Raw genomic sequence first — 24,943 nt, forward strand, 5'->3', positions numbered from 1 at the left:
TTGATGAAAGTAAAAGAGGAGAGTGAAAACGTTGGCTTAAAGCTCAACATTCAGAAAACTAAGAACATGGTCCCATCACTTCATGGCAAATAGATGGGGAAACAATGGAAACAGTGAGAGACTATTTTCTTGGGCTCCAAAATCACTGCAGATGGTGACTGCAGCCATGAAATTAAAAGACACTTGCTCCCTGGAAGAAAAGCTATGACCAACCTAGACAGCATAGTAAAAAGCAGAAACATTACTTTGTCAACAAAGGTCCATCTAGTCAAAGGTATGGTTTTTCCAATAGTCGTGTATGGATGTGAGAGTTGGGCTATAAAGAAAGCTGAGGGCCGAAGAATTTATGCTTTGGAAATGTGGTGTTGGAGAAGACTCTTCAGAGTCCCTTGGACTGCAAGGAGATCCAACCAGTCCATCCTAAAGGAAATCAGTACTGAATATTCATTGAAAGGACTGATGCTGAAGCTGAAACTCCAATACTTTGGCCACCTGATACAAAGAACTGACTCATCTGAAAAGACCCGGATGCTGGGAAAGATTGAAGGCAGGAGAAGGGGACAACAGAGGATGATATGGTTGGATGGAATCACCAACTCAATGGACATGAGTGTGAGTAAATTCTGGGATTTGGTGATGGACAGGGAGGCCTGGCGTGCTGCTGTCTATGGTATCGCAAAGAGTCAGACACAACTGAGTGATTGAACTGAAAGAACATAATAATCACTCATCAAGTTATGAGACTCATAAATACAGTTGTTAAAAAAACAAGCAAAACTCACCAGGACACAGACTCTAAACTTTCTTTTCAACTCTAGCGATTCAATTTTCTGTAGGAACCATTACTGAAGGAAACGAACACTATAATAAAGAGTCTTTATTAAGCACAGAAATTTGTACTAATCAAAGAGTCATAATAGAACCTAACTTACCAAACAATCACTTTATCTTCAGATTTTTCAGACTCTGTTGAGAATAATAGCAGGAAAAAAAAAATACAACCAACTGATGGGACTCTGAGAAGATGGTAGTAGCAGACACATACCTTTTGGATCTTCCTAAATTCCCATACAAAAATAGACAAAACAACTAGATAACAAAATTTTAAAAACCCATAGACAGTCTTTACTGAAACAAGCAAGCAACAAATAATGAGACAAAGTTTCCCACAAACTCCAGAGTAAACATGGAGATAGAAAAAATACCAAAGCCACAAGATTCATAGTCATCCAAGGAAGAAGAGGGAACCAAAGGGTAGCAGAATGTGCCACTCATTCCAAAATATGCCACTTGGCATAAGGATTATTTTTGAGCTAAAGACAGCTGGAAAACAGAGGGTACAGGTAGAGTATGCAGGTCTCCCCTTCTCTTCCTAAAAGGAAGAGCTAAAACACTCACATGGAAGACGTTCTCTCTATACCATGAAGAAAATGATATTGTTATCTCCAGGGAAGGGAGCTGAGGCCAAAGAATTTATAGGTCAAATCTTATAAATTAACCTTTATCTCCCTAGTCACTGGTCTGTGATTAACGACCTCCTTGTCTTGTCTCATTTTCACAAACATTAACATGAGTTTGGGAGAAGTCAAGTCCAACCTTCACTGATGACCTTTAAGGGGCTGAAGATTTTTGTGGAAGAAGTAAGTGCAACTGTGATGGCAACAGTAAGAGAACTATCAACAGAATTAAAAGTAGAGGTTGAAAATGTGACCGAATTGCTGTTATCTCAAGATATATCTTTTACAGACGAGGAGTTGCTGCTTCTAGGTGAGCTAAGAAAGTGGTTTCATGAGATGGAATCTATTATTGGTGAACAAACTATGAAGACTGTTGAAATAACAAAAAAGCATTTAGAATATTATATAAACTTAGTTGATAAAGTAGTGGCAGGGTGTGAGACGATCTACTCCAATTTTCAAAGAAATGCTACTGTGTGTAAAATGCTATCAAACAGCACTGCATGCTACGGAGAACTTGTTCATGAAAGGAGAGTTAATCGATGCAGCAAAGTTCATTGCTGCCTTATTTTTAAAAATTGCCACAACCATTCTAACTTTCAGCAACTACCACTCAGATCAGTCAGCAGCCATGAACATCAAGGCAAGACCCTATACCAGCAAAAAGGACATCAATGGAGAAAGGAGTGAAATCCAAAGTATGGAGTTTAGTTAATAGTAGTGCACCAGTGTTGGTTTCCTAGTTTTGACAAATGCGTTTTACTAATGTAACATGTTAATATTAGAGACTACTGGGTGAGGGGTACAGTGAACTTTGAATTATCTTTGTATACTTTCTATGATAAATTTAAAATTATTCCTAATAATTTGTTTCTTTAAAAAATTCAAAGAAATAAATAGCAAAGAAGGAATCAAAAGAAGTGATAAATACTGAACATAGGCAATGAGGATAGTAGGATTCCCTGAAAAAGAAACCAAAGCAAAGGTACAGAACACACACACACAAAAACAAAATCCAAGAGCACTGATCTAAAAATTTTTTAAAGATTTGAAGTAACATATTGAAAGAAGCCATCAGGTACCTGAGAATATCAACCCAAAATGACCGGCAAGACATTCTAGTAAAATTTTTTAAAATTCTTTGAGATTTAGGCTGAAATATCATGTGACTTATAAGCCAACAACAACAACAACAAAAAGACTGTCAGACTTTTCAACAGTAATATTTTTGCCAGGGGGAAAAAAAATGAAGTTACAGATTTGAGGTATTTATGGAAAGAAAAGGCAAGTTAAAGATTTTAATTTTAGCAAAAATGCTGCTGCTGCTGCTAAGTTGCTTCAGTCATGTCCAATTCTGTGCATTCCCTAAACGGCAGCCCACCAGGTTCCCATCCCTGGGATTCTCCAGGCAAGAACACTGGAGTGGGTGCCATTTCCTTCTCCAGTGCGCGAAAGTGAAAAGTGAAAGTGAAGTCGCTCAGTTGTGTCTGACTCTTCGCGACCCTATGGACTGTAAAATGACCTATAAATGTAAGGAGCACAGACACAATGTTATAAACTTGCAAGAAAATTTCTGATAAATTTTCCCAGGAGCCTTTCCTAAGGCATCTGTTAAGAGAGAGAGCTTGAGACAACCAAAATGACTGAAGAAACATCATCATAAGGACTGGTGATAAGCACTAAATATGTTACTCATAGAACTAAGGCCAGGATGGAGAGAGAAGAGTATTTAATGATTCTATGCTCTGAGAACACATAGGCCTCCAATTTTAAAAATTGGGGAAAACATGAATAGCATGTGTAAAAAAAACATAAAAATTTTAAAAATCAAAATTGGTGGTGATCATTATCAGTATTATTACTCCTTGACTATTATATGCTTCCTGTGGACTTAAAGTAATTATGGGCATAGTAATTCTATTATATACTCACGATGGAAAAAGGAGACAAACATATAATACAAAAGAAATTAAGAACCCCCAAGTAAAAACTAACCTTGGATTTCAAGCAAAAGTGTTACTATGAACATACAGGGTATTTTGCCTTAGTAAATATATTTTCCTAGATCTGTCCATTGAAAAAAACAATGACAAACTAAGAAGCAATAAGTATCTCTAGTGCCTAGACTGGAGTCTTAAAACACTACTTCCCATTAAAAAAAAAAAAAAAAAAAAGACAGAAGTAACTTTAAAAATAAAATAGGAGGGCTTCCTAGAGAAAATGACTGATTTCAGTTCTGAAGCAGGAAATGGCACAAAATGAGCCTGAAACATCTTATCACACAAAAACAGCAAGGAAGCTATCAAAGACTAATATAGAGTCATGTTAAAAGGCCCCAAGAAACAAACTGAAGAGGTTCCCACAGGACAAAGGAACAACTGAGTTTCTAATAAGAATATGAATTAAACTGCAACAGATATTTAAATCCACCAAAATACTAAAATCCACAAGTTCATAATAATAAACTGGCCATCATCTGAACTAAGAATTGTGAAAACTAGGTTAAGTACAAGAATTTTCTTAACTTTTCTATTTGGACTTTACCACTTAGGAAGAAAATAGTAGATGAGGGGACACGTCTCTACTTATAAAGTTATTCCAGGTAACAAATGAAAACAATGGTAGAACTGGAACATCTAGTCTAATATTTTACAACTCTAATGAATCCATGGATCTAGACATTGAACATTGAGAGCTGCTAGCCTCAAGGAAGAGCAAAACCAGACATCATGTGCCGTTTGATGAAAGAACATACCACCCACCACCTATAGACTTCCCAAAGGGATTGAACCTCAGTCTGGTAAAGTCTCTGGATCCAGCTGCCAATTTCCAGGAAATGCACAGGACAGAGGAATACGCTGAACTTCTCCATGAAAATGCAATTCCCAAACTGTGGGGAAAAGACCTCAGTTCTTCAACAGAAACTGAAAAAAACCCAGGATGGTATGCCTAGATCAAATTTTTTACATATCATCATTAGCCACGAAGAATGTGATTGACATGTAATTTCTATCATAAAAATATGAATTTTTTCATTTTCCAAATATAAAATTAAAATCCTGAATGTTTCTCAAAGCTAACACTGCCCCCAATCCACCATTACAACACATGAGATTTTGATGTCTAGAAGGGTAGGCATCCTACTAATTATTGCACATGAACAACACATACAGATGAACATAGGATAATGATAATACTAATGGTAACAATTACTGAACATCTGTATCAGTCTATATACATTTTTTCCTAATCATTAAATCTGCAAAATAGATATTATCATCATCCTCATTTTTTAGATGAAAAAACTGACACTCAGAGAAACTGCAACTTTTTAAGATCCCTCAGCTAAATAAGCATTATTGAATAAGATAAATGCTCATTCAATGGAAAATGTGTTCTCTCACAACTGTTTAAAAATTTTTATATTTGAAGGGAAAGATCAGTACCAGGGAAGAATTACTTCAGACCAAGGTAAAAGGAATTTCTCAAAGACTGATTCAATAATCCTGAGAGGTCTTGAGTAGATGGCACAGTGGGAAGAGCAAAAACTTGGGAGCCAGGCACTAAGCCAGCCCTGCCTCCAGCACGTTGTGTTATACTGGTAAGTCACTTGCCAGTTTCCACATCTTAAGATGAGTGAGATTAACAAGGAGCATCCTCATGCCCAGTACTACGACTCCATGATGCAAGAGTGGTTTCTGTAGCTGGTGACATTAAAGGAGTTCATAGAAGTGTAAAACGAAGGCCATCCTGGGCACCCACAGTTAAGTGCTTTAGACAGCTCAGAGGCTGGGGACTTGAGGGCAAGAGAGCCACAGGTAGCCATGCTTAAGTTAAATGAAGAAAGATGGATCTCTGCCTCTGAAAGGCTCACTGTGGGATAGAAATGGGTAAACGCACATATAAAAATTAGTAAAGGGGGAAACATATAGTAATAAATTCATTTAAGGAATATCTGTGACTATGGGACAATCGGTGCTCTTGCTGCTATTATATAAAGCACCAAAATCACAAATAGAAACCTGGGAAAAGAATAAAATAAAAAGCGTTATGCCAAGGCTGGAGTTCAATAAAACATTCAGGCAAATAAAAAAATCTGTCAAAGTCAGTGCTGGCCACACCTTCTACAAACTCTGCCATAGGATCTCAACACTTTTGCGTTGAGGTGGCATTTAGAATTCAATGAGTCTTCTTTCCTCAGTCTTCACTGCTAATAATAATTTTCAAAATATCCACTCAGTGTGGAGTATTATGCTAAGAATCACAAAAATATAAAAAGAAATATACGGTATGTCCCTAACCACAGAGAATCCAGTACAAAATGCATGGGAAAATAAACTAACTGAAGACAGTGAGTGTATGTCTGTGACTACATGCATACACACCATTTGCTTTGGAATTTAATCACATTTTCCCACTGAAACAACAACACAGAAAATGGTTATAGTTCCAGGTCACTCCTCAAACTTATTCAGTGCATGTTTAATTGCCCCTCAGTAGTTTTCCTTAATTCTAAGTGATCCTCAACCAGTTTGAGAAACTAATAGGAATGGGGCTATATAGCTGGGAAAAACATATGCAATATTATGATATAATTTTAGAATTAGAAAATGAAAAACTATTTTTCATGATATGAAAAAACTACTGTTTTCATTCAAGAAATTTAGAAATAAATGGTAGTAATAATCTATATACACAGTACTATGCACTAAGTATTACTCTAATTACTTTACTTATAATTATTTATCCTCATCATTTTACTTATTTTATTATTAAAACAACTCCAAGGAGGTTCTTTGGATATCATCAGTATTAATGTGAATAAACTAAGGCATAGGGAGGCTATTTTCCCAGTCAATAGCTCAACAAAGCTTCTTGACTGGTAGAGATACAGTAGTAAAGTGAGATGACTCAGAGTGGTAGGGCCCCAGAGAACTCCATATTATTTATACCATAGATAGGCTCATGCAAGGACACAAAGGATATATGTACATGCTATTCACTACAGTGGTATTTGGGATGGCTAATGACTGAAAACAATCTCCATGTCCATCAGTAGGGGACAGGCGAAATATATTTTGATACTTCTACAAGGCAAAGCTGAACAGCTTTTTAAGAGAACGGAGTAGTTTTATACTTATGGATAAGGAAAAATCAACTTTTAGTATTAAGAGACAAAAAAAGTGTAAAATAACAGTTACATTATTATTCAACTTGTGTGAGAGAAAAGGAGAGAGATGTATGATACAAATGTGCTTGAATATGATTAGAAAATTTCTTAACAATAAAGAAATTATTTACAGTGTGTACTTCTGGGAAGTAGAGAATGGGGAAAAGGATCAGTATATAGCAGAGAAAGAGATCTGTGTTTTCATATCTTTCTGTAGTGAATTCACTTTTACCAAAAGCATGTATTGCTGATTTTATATTAGCTTAATTAAAAATGGAGTATTACATATTCTAACATCCTTTCATATAGTGGTTCCTAACAATAGCCTGGTATATAATAATCAGTGGGGAGATGTGTCCCAAATAATTTATTTCTAATAGTTGTTAAGCTAGAGAAGTTTATGAATTATTTATTTTTATCAACAAGAATAAAATCAGCATCTCTTTAATTAATCCACTAATACAAAGGGGAAAGAAAAAAAAGAGACTTTTAAGATTCAAACAGAAGGAAAAAAAAATTGCATCCTAAAGATGATTAATTTTAAGAGAGACTGCATCCCAGAGGAATAAGTGAAGTCACTCAGTCGTGTCAGACTCTTTGTGACCCCGTGGACTGTAGCCCACCAGGCATCTCCGTCCATGGGGTTCTCCAGGCAAGAATACTGGAGTGGGTTGCCAGTTCCTTCTCCAGGGGATCTTCCTGACCCAGGGATCGAACCCAGGTCTCCCGCATTGCAGGCAGACGCTTTAAACTCTGAGCCACCAGGGAAACCCACCCAGAGGAATGGAGGTCCTCAAAAAATAAAAAAGGAGTCTCCCCATCTGGAAGTCCTCAGGGATGCAAACACTTTGCAAAAAGTAAGGAAACACCTTTATGTAATCTCTAGATTGGGTTGGGAGTGTCGCAGAAAATGAGAAAGAATTTTTCATCCTTTTTAATATGTTTTGGTATAGTTTATAAATAATATATTTACAGTGCTATTAATATAGTATTTATAATTAAGTATACAGTATTTAGAGGATGGTTGCTCAAATATGTTTTACTGATAGAGCAAACAGTCAAAAATGTTTGGAAACTATTGATGTAGTCCAACAAATTTAACATGGTTAAGAGGAAAGCATAAACGATCCTTTCATGGTCAAACGATAAAAATTAAAAGCTGTGCTAACAGTGTACGATGTCTGAAGTTTTTGAATTCTCTTCAGTTTTTTCCAGTATCAATCCATGACCATATCCTGCCACTTCCCAAAAGAACATTTCCTGATTCTGACCATTCATAATGATTCTGACCAACCCAATTTAATTCCTTCATTCTTTTGAAAAACCCTCCAGACTTTCTGTGCAGAGTTCTTCACTGCCAGCTTGTTCAGAACTGTGAGATTCTTTTTTTTTTTTTAACTTTTTATTTTCTATTGGAATATACCTGATTAATAATGTGACAGTTTCAGGTGCAGGGAGAGGGGCTTACCTATACATATACACATATCCATTCTCTCCCAAACTCACCTCCCATCCAGGCTGCAACATAACATTAAGCAGAGTTCCCTGTGCTATAATATAGTAGATCCTTGGTGGGTATCCATTTTAAAAACAGCAGCGTGTACATACTGAAATTCTTTAAAAGCTCATTAAACTTCCAACTATTTCCAAAAGTGAAAGCACTTATCCAGTGATTTTTAAATATCTCTGGCCCTCTTAAATTGTCTCTAACACTCTTAAATTGTCTTCTCCCTACAGACCAACTGGAACTCTAAGTCAGACAAAAATTCCTCAGTTGTCGAGCGGCTCATCCTCCCTTTCACACTCCTACACGTCACTCTTTGTTATGCAGAATAAACAACCCTCCACACCACCAAATCAAAATCAAGACCCCCCTCCACCTCAAGTCTCTTCAGGATTCCCTTTCCTCTTATAGCCTGCCCACCTCTGATACCTGGGATTTTAGTGTTGCTGGGATCGCACGATTAGTCCCCTTCTCTGAATCTCTCCAGCAATTCATTAGCGGGATCGTTCTACAGGCCCTCTTTGGCATTATTATCCCCAATGTTTCTGTGATCTCTGCCCTCAAGACTTTGGATTTGTTTGGGTCCCGCCTCCCCTTCCCGACACTAAGTTTGTTTAGGGCCGGAGCGCAGGGCCCCGGCAGGTTCTTTCCGACTTCAGCTGCTGCGTACGCAGGTCAGCCTGAGAAGGCCGCTCAGGAACAAGGCCGTGGAGGAGAGGACTGTCCGGAACGCCTTTCTCCATCGCTCCCGGAGGAGAAACTTCCCGGGGAGGGGACAGACAGCGGATACGTGTCTAGAGGCCGCACAGGGCAACCCCGAAGCCATCCGGCGGGGCCAGCTGGCGTGTGGACGATTACAACTAGGCCTGGTAAGTGAAGGGAGGCGGATAGAAGGGCCAGATCCTAGGCGGAATCAGGAGAGGCTGGACGGGGAGAGGACCGAATGTAGCAGCTTCGGCAGCCCCGCGGGCCCTGTAGCGGGGGTGACCGTTACAAGACTCAAGAGGGCGAAGAGTTGGGGAATGTCCCCCACTCACCTGGAAGAGGCTGTCGCCGGAGGCTCCAGCTGCCCCCTCCCAAATTTAAGCCACGTCAGCTCAGGAATCCCGTACGCGACACCTACCACCGCCGCGCCGGGCCAAGGGACTCAGCCACTCGCAGTTGGGACGGAAGATGGGATTAGGATATGGACCAATCAGGACGGTCGACAGGACGTTACCAGGGAGACCAGGCACGCCTTGTTTGTAACTAACCCATCAACAATACCAGAGACCAATCGATGTCGGGAAAAGCTCCGCTTCCTCAAAGAAACAGCCAATGGACTCTGAAGAGTGGAGCAAGGGCGGAGTCAGACGCGACCAAGTGTTCCGGAAGAAAATCTGTGGAAGAACCGGAAATGCCGGGAGGGCGGGCGTTCTGTTTAGGGTCAGGTGTTTCCAAAGTGAGATGGGTCGGCCGATTTCTTCTAATTCCTCTACGAGGTTGACCGTGCTTGGCCTTTTGCAGAGACACTGCACAGCGGGAATCAGCTGCCATTAGGATTGTTGAATGAGACGTGAGAAGGGAGTGGGGATATGAGTTTTGCTCGTGGATTCATAAAATGTTATAGCCGGAAAGTAGGTTGTCTAATATGACCTTTTCCCTTTACTGATGAAAAATGAGAATCAGTTTAAAGTGACTCGCCCAAAGACAAACAGTGAGTTACTATGAAAACTCGGGCTACAACCTGGCGTCTGTATGAAATGGTCAGAGGTGTTTCTAAGGACATGAGTGAGAGAGAGAACGGTGAATACTAGGAAATGCCTTTTAAGAAGTGGAGCTCAAGTTGGCTCTTACGCAGAGGCTGAGGGTTCGGTTCCTTTAACAGGGTTCAGTGACGCGCTCAGGTAACAGCGCAGGAAACATGCATCCTCTCCTTAAGCCCCCAAGGAAGTGGGAGGGGGGGGAAGTAGCCAGTTCCTGTGATTTCAGGCACTGTCTTGACGATGAGGAGTATTTGAATTGTTGAGTTCTTACCGTGTACCAGGCACTGAGCCCATCATATGCATCCTCACCCTAATCCTTACATAACCCTTTAAGGTTCAAACATCAGTAAGGCCTCTGCTCGCTACCGATCTAAAATTGTAATCGCCTGTAATTACTGTGTACTTTTCTTGGACCTGTACATATAGCGGGAGTCAAGAAATAAAAGTTCCTGCCCTTTTGAAAATAACAATTTAGCGAAGAGAGAGAAAAACAGCCCTTGAACAACACAAGTGTGTGTTGCACTAGTCCACTTATACACTAATTAAAAAAAAAAAATTACACTGTTTGGGCTGGGGTTGGTTGAATCTGTGAATACAGAACCACCTGTAAGGAAGAAACAGGTATAGAGAGAACCAACTGTAATTTATTCTGGATTTTAGGACTGCAGAGAGTCCATCCCCCTAATTCCCACACTGTTAAAGGATCAACCGTAACATGGTAGATGGCAAAATGCCTAGGGAAAAATAAAAAGAGAAGGGGTACAGTCAGTTCAAGTGATTGCAGCTTTAGAAAAACCGAGACAAGGCATGCTGGCTTTTGTTTCTTTCTCTTGTACTTCTGAAAACTTGGGACATACAGGGCAGACCTTCCAGGGCCAACATGAGCCAGGGCTTGCAGGGCTTATTCTGCAGGCTCTCCCAGAGATTTTATTTGAGGTCAGTGAACAGGGGAATGTTGCTGATAATCAACTGCAGCTGTTCAGGGTTGAGGCACCCAGCTGACTGTATCAACAGCTGAAATTTCTCCCTGATAATTTGCAGACCTCTCAAGTATCTGGTCTCTGTGAGTTATATTTAAATATAGTCATCAAATAAAATCCTTAGGAATTAGGATTCCAGAGGGGACGAAGAAGTCTAAATTAGGCGATCTGGACTTTGTATGAAAGTATCTGTGTGTACTTGCCTGCAGAGGTCTGGGTCTTTATCGGCTATATTCCTCTACCTCAGCAAAAATCCCAGAAGGATCCAGAATGTACCAAATATCCAATACTCAAAGTTTAAGAAAATATTGTTCTTCTGAAACCCCTGGTTCTGAGAAGTAGTGAGTCAGGGGTGTTCCTCTGGAAGTGCAGAGATACGTGTGCATACTTGGGTGTCCATTTCTTGACTAGGGGCTGCCTGCAGAATGCAGTCACAGCAGATGGGAACTGGTGTCTCATCTATGATGAAACCAGAGGGACCGCTGCTCTGTGAGCTACCTGGGCCTTGCTCTGGTGTCCCAAGGAAGCCCATACCACACTGGCTAGATTTCAGGCCATGTGTCTCCATGTTGTTACTGTAGTTCATGTAGTCATCCTTCATGTTAATTAACTCCTAGATCTGATGTCAGAGGAGGCTGTCTACAGGAATTGGAACTTTTGTTCTTTTTTGAACTTTCTTGAACTTTTCCTCCTGGGAATGTTGGCACTCTGATTGGGTACTAGACCCTTGGAGAGACTGATCTGACTTTAGGAAAACTGAGACCAGGCCTGATGACTTTTGTTTCGGCTTCTTGTCTCCTTGAAACTTGGAAGGTTCAGCAGCCCTTGATGTGTATTTCCCAGCTCAGCTCCAGTTTTTTCTCTCCCTGGGTTCCTATAGATAGTTTTATCTTTGAGGATGGAAGAGGTTGGGATCTGAAGGCCTCTTCTATCTATGAAGCTGCAGGTGTCTCCTTACCTCCTGCTGGATGAACTTTGGGATGGGGAACAAGGATGGCAGGTTGTTTCTTGAGAGGGTTTTAAGTGCAGAGTGGATGTTCTGGTACAGGCTTCTTAGAGGCATCGGAGATGCCTGAGGGATACAGATACTTGCCTGCTTACGCTCCTGTCTTGATACTATCTTTCAGTTCTTTCTGAGCATCCTCAAGCAGTAATTTTTCCCAAAGGGGCAGGGCCAAACAGGAGTCCTAGGCACATGGGAGAAGAGAGCTGAAGAGGTCAGGCTTCCTTGCGTGGGAGGTGGCAAGAGTTGTCTCACAGGCATGGTCTTTCTAGGAGCTGCTCCATGGTATTTTGTAGAGGAGAAAAAACATTCATGCCATAAGAACTTGAGTACTATTTCTATATGAATTGTTACTGAGCATTTCCAATATATGAAGAAGTCATATGAGGAGCAATGGTGACTTATCCTGAGGCACTTACAGCCAAGAGCATGAGGAATCTGAAATCAAAGAGAAAATTTCTAATCATTCAGAAAATTCCTCTTATTCTTCACTGATTTAGCAAATACTTACTAAGCATCGACCATGTGTCAGGCACTGATGTGGTTTATTTTTTCACCTGGACTCAAAGAATAAATCTCAGGCCTTTAAGCAAGCTTTGTGAGACTTTTCTAGCCCTTCAATTTGAAGAATGTTCTTATCATGTATCTTAGGGAATGTGGCAGGCCCCTCTTTTGGAGAGTACTCTAAAAGTCCTTCAGGAGACAACTGTATTTAATGAGAATATACTGGCACAAAGAGGCCACTAGAACTCAAATTACACATCAAATGGACATCTCTGATATGCTTCATAGGTACTTTCAAGGACTGTATCACTAAAACCTACCCTCATCAATATTCCTAGTTAAGGACATCACCAAGATGAACAAAGCCACTTCACCATCGCTGATATAATAAATTTGACAATTTGCATTTAGAGCAGATATTGTGAGAGAGTCTATAGACCTCCTATACATCTTTAAATTGTCCTAGGTGTGTCCTGCTCAATGAACTCTCCTTAATCTTTATTAGAAGCTTTATTTAACAATTAAGATATTTTCTGCATTTACTACTTTAGAGTTCTAAGCATACTGTTTAGGAAAGTATATTCAACCAAGAGTCAAAACTAAGTTATTAATAGGTTTTATATAACCAGCAGTTAACAACCCGTCTTCTGATTGCTGAAGTAATTGCAGTCCTAGCCTTTCTCTCCTGCTTTATTCATCTCAGCCTTCAAGATTACCAACCTCATTTCCTTTCCTTACATACATTTTAATTGAGTTGACAGGCATAAGAAAGACTGGTTAATATGAGTGAAAGATTTGGCTGCATAATTTATAGATTCAGGACTAAGACACCTTATAGGACTCCTGAAGGGACACATGTGTGAGTCTCTGCTCCCTGGGAGACTTGCCCATCAAGCTATGTGACTTTTTCACACTTGTGTAGTGTGGAGGGTTGCATATTTTAGAGATAGCCATCTAGGACCTTGCCTCCTCTCCCTTGTCTTCTGCATGTCATATGGGCATTCTATGAAGCCAGTTTATTCCTTTCATATTTATTATTTTAACCTGATTTACTTAATCTTTCTATTCTGATTTTTTTTTTTTTTTTTTTTTTTAGTGTTTTACATGAAAGTCGAATCACTTAAAATTGCTTGGTCTCTTAGTGAAAGGCAAGACCACTTTTTCATATGTGCTAGCCAAATCCACACTCAACAAATAATTACGAAGCATCTTCTTCATAATACATTGGTTGAATAAATATAGTGTTTTTCCATTTTCTCTCCATGAAACACTCCTCTTTTACTCCTTGAGTTGCTCAGTTCATTCTTTATTTCACTTCTTTGAGTGGCTTCTTCTCACCATCTCCCAGATTAAATGGCTCTCATGTACACATTATTTCCTGCAAAATAATAGTCATAACACATTAAATCATTTATTTGTTAAATGTTTCTCTCTTATTTTGTAACATAAACCCCATTAGCAGAAACTGTATCTGCCTTCTGCATCTAGCACAGGATTTTTTACATCATAGATGCTTATAGGTATTCACTAAATGAATAGTATGTTAGTTTAAAATCTCTGATGTGATAGTTTGTCAAGTACTGAGAACTCAGTCTTTAATGATTAATTGAACACCTCAAAGTGCATAAATCTTGCACTAATATATATAAAATGGGCTTCTTTGGTATCTCAGCTGGTAAAGAATCCTTCTGCAATGCAGGAGACCCCAGTTCAATTACTGGGTCGGGAAGATCTCCTGGAGAAGGGAACGGCTACCCACTCCAGTGTTCCTGCCAGGAGAATCCCATGGACAGAGAAGCCTGGTGGGCTGCAGTCCAAGGGGTTGCAAAGAGTCAAACACTACTGAGCAACTAAGTACATTGCAGTAATGGTGAAGGGACTAAAAACATTATAGAGCGCCATCCCAACTCTTAAGAAGTGTTCTGTAAAACAAATGGGACATTTTCACACAACTAATTAAATATCTACAAAATACTCAAGTACCAAAATAGTGAGTGAGTGAGGAAATGAATGATTAACTGAAATGAATAAGGGGTTCATTTTAGAGTTGTATAGACCTGGCTTTAAACTTGGGCAAATAGTCAATGTCTCACAGCTTCAGTTTTCACATCTAGAAAATGAAAATTATAAATGTTCCTATCTTGTAGGGTTGTTGTAAGGAATAAATGAGACAATGATCATAAAACACTTAACCAGAGTCAGGCATATATCACACAATAAATGTTTATTATTTAGCAGTAGCAGTAGTAGTATAGTAGTATATATAGTATACTATATAGTATTAAATACTATAGTATACTAAATACTATATAGTATTTAGCAGTAGTAGTATAATTAGGTTCCTGAAAAGAGGCAAGGCGGGATGATTTGATGATGGGTCTATAAATAGCATATCCTTACATTCTCAAATAGACTAGGGAAGGGACCAACTGCTAAAGACTAATGCTGCAATGATTATGTTAGATCAAGAGTTCTTAAACTTTTAGGTGTCAGGACTGCCTAATATACTTAAATATTAGTTAGGACTTAGGATTAGGGTTCTCCAGAAAAAGAGAAACTCTGTCTTTTTTTAATAGGTAAATAGTTATATATGCGCTCATCTCACACGCTAATAAAGTGATGCTTAAAATTCTCCAAGCCAGGCTTCAGTAATACGTGAACCGTGAAATTCCAGATGTTCAAGCTGGTTTTAGAAAAGGCTGTGGTGATCATCCAAATGGTAGGGTTTCTATTTTCTTAGATGCTGTTGTCTTCAATCAGATGTCTGCCATCACCCAGATTCCTTCATAGAGATATTTATTTCTTTATACCAGCTTTGACTATCTAATGTCCTTCCATTTCACCCTGCAGGACTCTCTTGAACATTTCTTGCAGGGCAGGTCTAGTGATAATCAACTTCCTCAGCTTTGTTTACCTGTGAATGTCTTAATTTCTCTCACACTCCTGAATTACAGTTTTGTCAGATAAATGACTCTCCGTTGACGGGTATTTTCTTTTAGCACTTTAAATATATTGGCCCACTGCTTTTTGGCCTGTAAAATTTCTGATGAAAATTCTTCTGATATTTTTTTGAGGATCTTTTGTACATGAAAAGTCACTTCTCTTTTGCTGCTTTTAAGATTCTCTACCTTTGACAGTAAATTAACTTTCAAATTGATTTAAAATAAGAAAAATTCTTTTATATTTAATTTTTACAATTTCCCTCACTTTTTTCTTTGTGTAGATCTTATTTCTATCTTGCTCCTTCTGTCTAAAAAATCTTTGTTGTTGTTCAGTCACTCAGTTGTGTCCAACTTTTTGCGATGTCATGGACTGCAGCACGCCAGGCTTCCCTGTCCTTGACCATCTCCTGGATGGAGTTTGCTCAAACTCATGTCCACTGCGTCAGTGATGCCATCCAACCATCTCATCCTCTGTCATCCCCTTCTCCTTATGCCTTAAATCTTTCCCAGCATCAGGGTCTTTTCCAATGGGTCAGCTCTTCCTATCAGGTGGCAAAAGTATTGGAGCTTCAGCTTTAGCGTCAGTCTTTCCAGTGAATATTCAGGGTTGATTTCCTTAGGGATTGACTGGTTTGATCTTGCTCTCCAAGGGACTCTCAAGTCTTCTCCAGCAATAGTTTGAAGGCATCAATTTCTTGGCGCTCAGCCTTTTTAATTGTCTATCTCTCACATCCGCATACGACTACTGGAAAAACCATAGCTTTGACTAGACGAACCTTTGTTGGCAAAGTAATGTCTCTGCTTTTTAAAATGCTGTTTAGGTTTGTCATTACTTGTCTTCTAAGGAGCAAGCATCTTTAATTTCATGGCTGCAGTCACCGTCCATAGTGATTTTGGAGCCCAAGAAAATAAAGACTGTTACTGTTTCTATTGTTTCCCCATCTATTTACCATGAAGTGATGGGACTGGATGCCATGATCTTCATTTTTTGAAGTTTTTCCTTTATGATCAGCTTTGTTTTTCTGGAAAAACCTTTACTTTCATTTTCTGGTAGATATTATTGCTGTATATGGAATTCTGAGTTGATAATTTTTTCCTTTAGCATTCTAAAGATGTCACTTCCATTGTCTTCAGGCTTGTATAGTTTCTGTTGAGAAATCTAGCAAAACTCTATTTGTTCTTTGGTACATGATTTTTCTTTTTTCTCTGCTGTCATGATTTTCTGTTTATATTTGATTTGAAGCAATGTAACTATCATGTATTTAGGTGTGCTTTTACATTTTTAACATAATTGTTATTTATCCTGCTGAGATTCTCTGGGATTATTGGATCTACATTTCATTACTTTTCAAAAGTCCTTGGCCATTTTCCTTTACCTTCTTCTACCTCATTTCTCTTTCTTCTAATTCTGGAACTCCGGTTACTTGCATGTTATACTGCTAGTATGTTTCATAGCTCTTGGAGGCTCTATTCTCCCTACTTCTCCACCCCTCATCTTTTTTTTTTTTTTTCTTTTGGTGTTTCTGTTTGGAACATTTCTACTAATGTATTGACAACTTCATCTATTTTTTATTCAATTCTAGTCTGCTAATGAACTTGTCAAAGAACTGCTAATGAACTTAACTTCTGATATTGTACTTTTCCTAGCATTTCCACTAATCTATTTTTAAACCTACATCTCTGAAATTCCCCATTTCTTTATGCATGTTATCAACTTTTACATTTTATCTTTTATTAATCACAGTTATTAACATCTTTTTTTGTGTGTGTTCCAATATCTGAGTCATCTCTGTATCTGGTTGTGTTATCTCTTGATGAAAGTTGGTTTCTTTCCCCAGCTTTTCTGTGTGTCTCAGTTTTTTACTAAACGTCATATAGTATAAAACAGAAAAGAGTAAGGTAGATACAGCTTATGCCCAGATATGGGCACATCTCTCTTTATATCAGAGATAATAATAATGTGTGGGTATTTTATAAGGAAGGATTTGTTCTTTGCCTTGAGTTCCTGAGATGGGGCTTCTAAACCCTTGAAATTTCCTAAGTGACAGGAATGTGTTTATTAATTGTGGTGGGTGTAAAGGGATTAAAGTGTTAAGCCTTTGAGCCACATGATATCAGCTTGACTTCCTGACCACTGGAGAGGTGGCAGGGGCTGAAAATTGATTTAAATAACATGGCCAATAGTACAATTAATCATGCTTATGTAATGAAACTTCAGTGAAAACTCTGAACATTAAGGTTCAGTTGAACCTCCTGATTGGTGAGCACTTCAGTGTGCTGTGGAGAGAGGGTAATGCATCCTGACTCCATGGGGAGTGGGGTGGAAGCTCTATGTTTGAGATCCTCCAAACTCTTGCCAAACGTATTCTTTACTTGGCTAAATCTTATTTGTATCATTTCAGCAAAACTATTCAAAAGTATAATGTTTCCTGAGTTCTCTGGTTTGTTCTAGTGAATTATCAAACCTGATAAGTTTGCATCAACTCCCAAATTTGTGGTCAGTTGGTCAGAAGTGTGGGCAGTCTGAGTACACCTTAATTGATGGCATCTGAAGTGAGGGAAGTTTTGTTGGGGATAACCTCAACTTGTGGAGTTTGAATTAATTCCAGTAGATAGCATTATATGCCTAAATAACTTCTTGGCACAAATGGCCAAAAAGTACATGAAAAGGTGCTCAATATCAATAATCATCAGGGAAATACAAATCAAAACCACAATGAGATAATACTTCACACCTGTTAAGATGGCCTTTATATTAAAGAAAAAAGAAAATGAGGTAACTAGTGTTGAGAAAATTTGGAGAAAAGGAAACCTTTGTACATGGTTGGAATGTAAATTCATTTAACCATTATGGAAAATAGCACAGAGATTCCTCAGCACTTCCATTCCCCAAATGGAACTACCATGTAACTCAGAAATCCCCCTTTTGGGTATATATCTGAAGGAAATGAAATCAGTATCTCAGAGACATCATTACAGCATTATTCATAATCATCAACAGGTTGTGAAAAAAACCTAAGTGTTAATGGATGAATAGATAAAGAAGATGTGAGAAAATATAAACATGGTATTATTTGGTCACTTCTTGGAAGGAAATCCTGTATTTGTGACAACAAAGATGAACCTGGAGGATACTGTGCTAAGTGAAATAAGCCAGAGAGAGAAAAACTGTATGGTTTTACTTGTATGTGGAATCTAAAAAAAAGCCAAACTCAGAAGGTAGAATGGTGGTTACCAAGGGCTAGAAGGTGAGAGAAATAATGAGATGCTGGTCAATGAAAACAAACTTTCAGCTATAAGGTAAATAAAATCTTCAAAATTTAATCATTATAATAGCAATCATGCCTTTGGATTCTATTTTGTCATAATTTAAAAATGACTTAAACAGATATGAATATTCCTAAAATGAAAAACAGGATGCAGAGTAGCTTTTCAATGGAACTTCTATTAACTAGCAGAAATTTCTATTTCTAGACACTCACTCTATAGGTTTATAAAAATAAATGTTATGTATTGGGTCTCTATTTGTATTATACCCACTCTAGTACTCTATTCTGTATAGAAAATGAGCTATGATGTGAGCAAGACATCCAATAAAGTTGTTGCTGTTCAGTTGCTCAGTCATGTCCAACTCTTTGTGACCCCGTGGACTGCAGCACACCAGGCTTCCCTGTCCTTCACCACCTCCTGGAGTTTGCTCAAACTCATGTCCATCAAGTCAGTGATGCTATTCAACCATCTCATCCTCTGTCACCTCTTCTTCTCTTGCCCTCAGTCTTTCCCAGCATCAGGGTCTTTTCTAATGAGTAGGCTCTTTGCATCACGTGGCCAAAGTATTGGAGCTTCAGCTTCAGCATCAGTCTTTCAATGAATATTCAGGGTTGATTTCCTTAAGGATTGACTGGTTTGATCTTGTTCTCCAAGGGACTCTCAAGTCTTCTCCAGCAACACAGTTCAAAGGCATCAATTCTTTGGTGCTCAGCCTTTTTTTTTGTCCAATTCTCACATCCATATATGATTACTGGAAAAACCATAGCTTTTACTATACAGACCTTTGTCGGCAAAGGGATATCTCTGCTTTTTAGTACACTGTTTAGGTTTCTCATAGCTTTTCTTCCAAGGAGCATACATGTTTTAGTTTCACAGCTGCAGTCACCATCCACAGTGATTTTGGAGCTCAAGAAAATAAAATCTGTCACTTACTGTTTCCATTTTTTCTCCATCTATTTGCCATGAAGTGATGGGCCTGAATGCCATGATCTTAGTTTTTTAAATGTTGAGTTTTAAGCTAGCTTTTTCACTCTCTTCTTTTACCTTCATCAAGAGGCTCTTTAGTTCCTCTTTGCTTTCTGCCATTTGGGTGGTATCATCTACATATCTGAGGCTATCGATATTTCTCCCCTCAGTCTTGATTCCAGCTTCTGATTCATCCAGCCCAGCATTTCTCATGATGTATTCTGCACAGAAGTTAAATATATAGGGTGACATTATATAGCCTTGACATACCCCTTTCCCAATTTGAACCCAGTCTATTGTTCCACGTCTGGTTTTAATTGTTGCTTCTTGACCTGCATACAAATTCTTCAGAAGGCAGTTAAGGTGGTCTGATATTCCCATCTCTTTAAGAATTTTCCACAGTTTGTTGTAATCCACACACACACAGTCACAGGCTTTAGAGTAGGTCAAGGAAGATTTTTTTTCTGGAACTCTCTTGCTTTTTCTATGATCTAACCAGTCCATCCTAAAGGAAATCAGTCCTGAATATTCACTGGAAGAACTGATGCTGAAGCCGAAACTCCAATACTCTGGCCACCTGATACAAAGAACTGACTCATTGGAAAAGACCCTGATGCTGGGAAAGATTGAAGGCAGGAGGAGAAGGGGACGACAGAGGATGAGATGGTTGGATGGCATCACCAACTTGATGGATATACGTTTGAGTAAGCTCTGGGATTTGGTGATGGACAGGGAAGCCTGGCATGATGCAGTCCATGGGGTCACAAGAAGTCTGACATGACTGAGCAACTGAAATGAACTCAGCTGAACTGAACAGATGCTGGCAATTTGATCTCTGGTTCCTCTGCCTTTTCTAAATCCAGCTTGTACATCTGAAAGTTCTTGGATCACATATTGTTGAAGATTAGGATAAAGGATTTTGAGCATTTCCTTGCTAGTTTGTGAAATTAGCACAACTGTGTGGTAGTCTGAACACTCTTTGGCACTGTCCTTCTTTGCGATTGGAATGAAAACAGACCTTTTCTAGCCCTGTGGCCATTGCTGAGTTTTCCAAATTGGCTGGCATACTGAGTGCAGCACTTTAACATCATCTTTTAGGATTTGAAATAGCTCAGCTGGAATTCCATCACCTCCACTAGTTTTGTTTGTAGTAATGCTTCCTAAGGCCCACTTGACTTCACACTCCAGGATGTCTGACTCTAGGCAAGTGACCACACCAACATGGTTGTCCGGATCTTTAACACCTTTAAAAAAAAAAACCAAATGACCATTTTTGTACAGTTCTTCTGTGTATCTTCTCACTGTCTTCTGCTTCTATTAGGTCCTTAGTATTTCTGTCCTTTATTGTGCCCATCTTTGCATGAAATGTTCCCTTGGTATCTCTTAATTTCCTTTAAGAGATCTCTAGTCTTTCCCATTCTATTGTTCTATTTCTTTGCACTGTTCACTTAAGAAGGCTTTCTTTTCTCTCCCTGCTATTCTTTGGAACTCTTCATTCAGTTGGATATATCTTTTCCTTTGCCTTTCACTTTTCTTCTTTTCTCAGCTATTTGTAAGGCCTCCTCAGACAACCATTTTGCCTTCCTTTTTCTTGGGGATGGTTTTGGTCACCACTTCCTGTACAATGTTATGAACCTCTGTCCGTAGTTCTTCAGGCATTCTATCAGATCTAATCCCTTGAATTTGTTACATCCACTGTATAATCATAAGGGATTTGATTTAGGTCATACCTGAATGGCCTAGTGGTTTTCCTTACTTTATTCAATTTAAGTCTGAATTTCACAATAAGGAGCCAATAAAGTTAAATTGTGACAAATGTTGATGATCAAATAATTGACAATATCACTGTTTAAAATGTCTTATTTTTCATTTATCTGAGTAATACTGAATTACTGTTTTGTTATAGTAAACATAGTAGCATTTAAAGTCAGAAAGTGAGACAGCATTAAGTCAGAAATTAAAAGGAAAAAATGAATTATATTGCAGTGTTGCAGGGAGGCTGAGTTAAACCATTCAGGAGTTTAGCTGGGTCTGGCTTTTCATTTTCAATGTACTATAGGCTTCAAGTGCCTGTATTTTTTAGTTGCTGTTACCTTATGCTTATAGTGGGGTCTGAAAAGCTTGAAATTTTTTCTATGTTCCTGCTTTACCTCCATTTGCAAGCATCCCTGTTTGCCTTTCCTGCGGGGGTGGGGTGGGGGAGTGCAGGGAAGGGGTGTCTCCATGCTTCCCTACCCCAGTGGTTAACTACTGCTGCTTATTACTTGGTGCTAGACTCGTTGTTGAGACTTGGGTGGTCTTTTGTCCTGATCCAGCCTAAATTTTAGGCCATGTTTCTTCTTCCTGGGGTTGGAGATAGGGCTTTCTTATGCCATGGTAGTCAAACTGCCTCATATCTGTGGTTGATTTTTAGCAGGAGTTTGCTCCTTTTCATTAGCTTACCAGACATCTGCTTTGCGTAGGCATAGGATTTCTGGGCCCAACGTCATTTTTGGCCTCCCTCACAGGAGACAGGGTTTTTATTTCCATACTTCCCTCAGTGACACTGGACTCTACCTGTATCACGGTAGACTATTTCCTATCACTCCTGTCCCCAGCACAGACAGCTAGGTTTTCTGTTCCTTCCTTAGATACATTGGAATTTTGTCTGAGCCTTCGAGTAAGAGGGCTTGCTACCCTTGCTCTAGGAGCCTAAGACCTTTAAAAAAAAAGGGTCTGGGAAAGCAGGTGAGGCTTTAGGCATGTCACCCAGTAGCAGCCTGTCATGTCCTATTTGCCTATGCCACAAAGGTATCTCTTCAGGTCTCCTGCCCTGCTCCCAAACTTTCTTGTATTTGGTAAAACTCTAACTTCTAAAGTTCCTAAATATTCTGACATGGAACTCACACTTCACCTTTAAGAATCTGTTAAAATTTTAGTTGATTTCTTCCAGCCACTTTTGTCTCTTGTGCTCTTAAAGATAAAATGGTTTATTTCATATACTGAGTCCCATCGATTTATTTGGTTATCTTGAGGCCCCAACTATCTGATAGGCTCAAGAAAAATGATTTTCATAGATCACTTTGCAAGTTTTTGTTGTTAAGATGGAAGAAACATTCTCATGGAACTTTTTATATTCTAAGTGAAACCAGAACTCTCATCTGCTTATTCTTACAAATGAATTTTACTCATTTTCTAAATTATGAATAAAAATTACATTAGAATTTTGAATAGAATTTTACTAAATTTCAGAGGGATGAACATTATAGTATTTGGTCTTTCCATCCAGAAATATTGGTATTTCTACTCATTTATAGAAAAAAGCACACTCCAGATTCCTTATGATATGGAGTCAATGATTTAATTGATTTTAATGTAAATTCTGTATTATCAAAACACAAATAGAGGTGGCTTTTGGTATTAAAACACAGAAATTATAGCGAAATTCAAAATTATTAGGCTAGAACCTAATAATCATGTAGATATTGAGAACCATAGCAGAAATTAAACATTATTTTAGTTCTGAGACTCCTAGGAGACAAGACTGAAATGGAAATAGTATGTTATATTGTTCTCTTAGTTTAATAGAAAGAATGCAGTTTTATTAGCACAAATTTTTCTGGCATTGAATCCCAAGCGGACTTTTTAAATGTAGTTACTTTTAGAAATAGGAAGACAGAAGCTGAATTCAAACACTGGTAGAAAATAGTTAATTGTCTTTCAGTTGACCATTTCTTTCCCTCACCTTAATAAGTTCCAAGAGCACATTTCCTGTGAATGCATGCACATTTGCTAAGTCATGTTTGCTTCTTTGAGATCCCATGAACTACAGCCCTCCAGGCTCCTCTGTTCATGGGATTTTCCAGGCAAGAAAACTGGAGTGGGTTGCCATTTCCTCCTCCAGCGGATCTTCCTGATCCAGGGGTTGAACCTGTGCCTCCTATGTCTCCTGTATTGCAGGCAGATTATTTACCACTGTGCTATCTGGGAAGCCAATAGAAAAATCAATAAATGTGAAAAGTTGAAGTAAACCTGACAAGTTTTTCAGAACAATTGTTGAAAATATTTATTTAGAAAACACCTTTTAGTTGGAAAACAGTGGAAACAAAAAGGAAATATCACATTTCAAACATATATTACCAACAGAATACAATGCTGAGTTTAGTTTCATAATAAAAGCCACACCAATTTGTATGTGTGGTCAAGGATGGAGGTGTGGAAAAAGAAAAGAATTGAAATTGAGGTAGAAAATAACTCTTTGCCTATTTCCTTCAAGTCTTGTTTGGAGAAGAACCTCTGGAAAACCATGAGTTAAGGATAACACTAGTCTACTAGCATGTCAGAGGTAGAACCAATATAATCTCTTTAAATATAGATATGTCATTCCTCCAGGTAACTCCTTTAAGGTGGTTTGGTTCCACCAATGAATAAAGTTCCTAATTCTACACTAAGTTCATCCTTTGGGACGTCAATATCATCTCCTGCTTCTTCCCCAAGCTTCTTCCACCAGGGTGCTTGTATATGTTTCAGGGTGGTAAGATGGGCCTGCTTGGCTTTGGCTGCCACAGGCCTGGACCTACTTAGGAAGAGCTCAGGATCTTTTCCTTCTGCCTCCTTCAGACTTGGTGCTTCTGCAGTAACAAAAAATAAACAGGTGAGTGGAAGAGTTCCGTACCAAACAATAAAAACTTAGAAACTGCAGAGCTGGAACTCTGCAACAGCAGCAGAAACTAGATTCTAACTCTGAGTCTATTATTGCCAGCTGTAGTTGGCATGTGACTATTCACAAGATGTAGCCCATTCTTCTGTGTTTAAAGGGAAAGAACAAAGAGGTACATTTTTTTTTAGATGGTTTGTTTAAAAGAGTAGGCACTTTAAAAAAAACAGCAGAATTCTTACAGATGAGAGGCTCAGTTCTAGCCACCCATCCATTAAAAAATACAAAATTTACAAGTAAATGGCACTAAACAGAGGACCCTGATGCCTTCTGCTCTGCAAATAATAAAAGTGTTTCAGAATCCGTCTGAAACACTGGCTTCATGGGATGGGATCTCTCATTTAATGTACCAGCAGTTGTGAGAAGCAAGTGAATTAATTTTTGTGAAAACAATTCATTAAAAATATATAATGGCATCATAAAATACTGTCATTATCTACTTTTAAAGTAGGCTTAAGAAGCTTTTCTTACTATATAACAAAGTCTGGCTAGTAGGGCTCAGCATCTTTGAAATTAATAACTTTGTCTGAGTTGGTACATATGAATGATAGAAAGGCTGAGGGAAGCAGTCAGGAAGGTTAAGGGATATGCATCAGTTGAAAATATTGTGTGCTGATATGACCCAGAAGTAGAAATTTCTGAGGATAGGAAATGGGCTAATAGACCACTAAATGCTATTTTCCTTCTGAAGATTATGGCTGTCACC

General features: G+C 38.6%; 2 protein-coding genes across 12 annotated transcripts in view; both read right to left on the reverse strand.

Annotated features, from left to right (window-relative positions):
* The window catches only part of GOLGB1 (golgin B1), a 75,379-nt gene extending 66,068 nt beyond the window's left edge, over positions 1-9,311 (reverse strand). For all 5 annotated transcript variants that reach the window (XM_065943442.1, XM_065943441.1, XM_065943440.1 and 2 more), the window contains exon 1: positions 9,169-9,311. The gene's annotated coding sequence lies outside the window, so the exon portion shown is untranslated. The remainder of the gene's footprint in view (positions 1-9,168) is intronic.
* Positions 9,312-22,887: 13,576 nt separating this feature from the next.
* Positions 22,888-24,943, reverse strand: part of IQCB1 (IQ motif containing B1) — a 150,244-nt gene continuing 148,188 nt past the window's right edge. For 5 of the 7 annotated variants that reach the window (XM_065942663.1, XM_065942662.1, XM_065942659.1 and 2 more), the window contains one exon: positions 22,893-24,151. In XM_065942663.1, coding sequence (XP_065798735.1) covers positions 23,922-24,151 — 230 coding nt within the window. In that variant the 3' untranslated portion in view covers positions 22,893-23,921. Of the gene's footprint in view, positions 24,152-24,943 lie in introns of all 7 variants that reach the window. The other 2 variants (XM_065942665.1, XM_065942666.1) reach the window with 2 other exon arrangements.

The sequence above is a fragment of the Muntiacus reevesi genome, chromosome 8, assembly GCF_963930625.1.
Source record: "Muntiacus reevesi chromosome 8, mMunRee1.1, whole genome shotgun sequence".
NCBI lineage: Eukaryota > Metazoa > Chordata > Mammalia > Artiodactyla > Cervidae > Muntiacus > Muntiacus reevesi.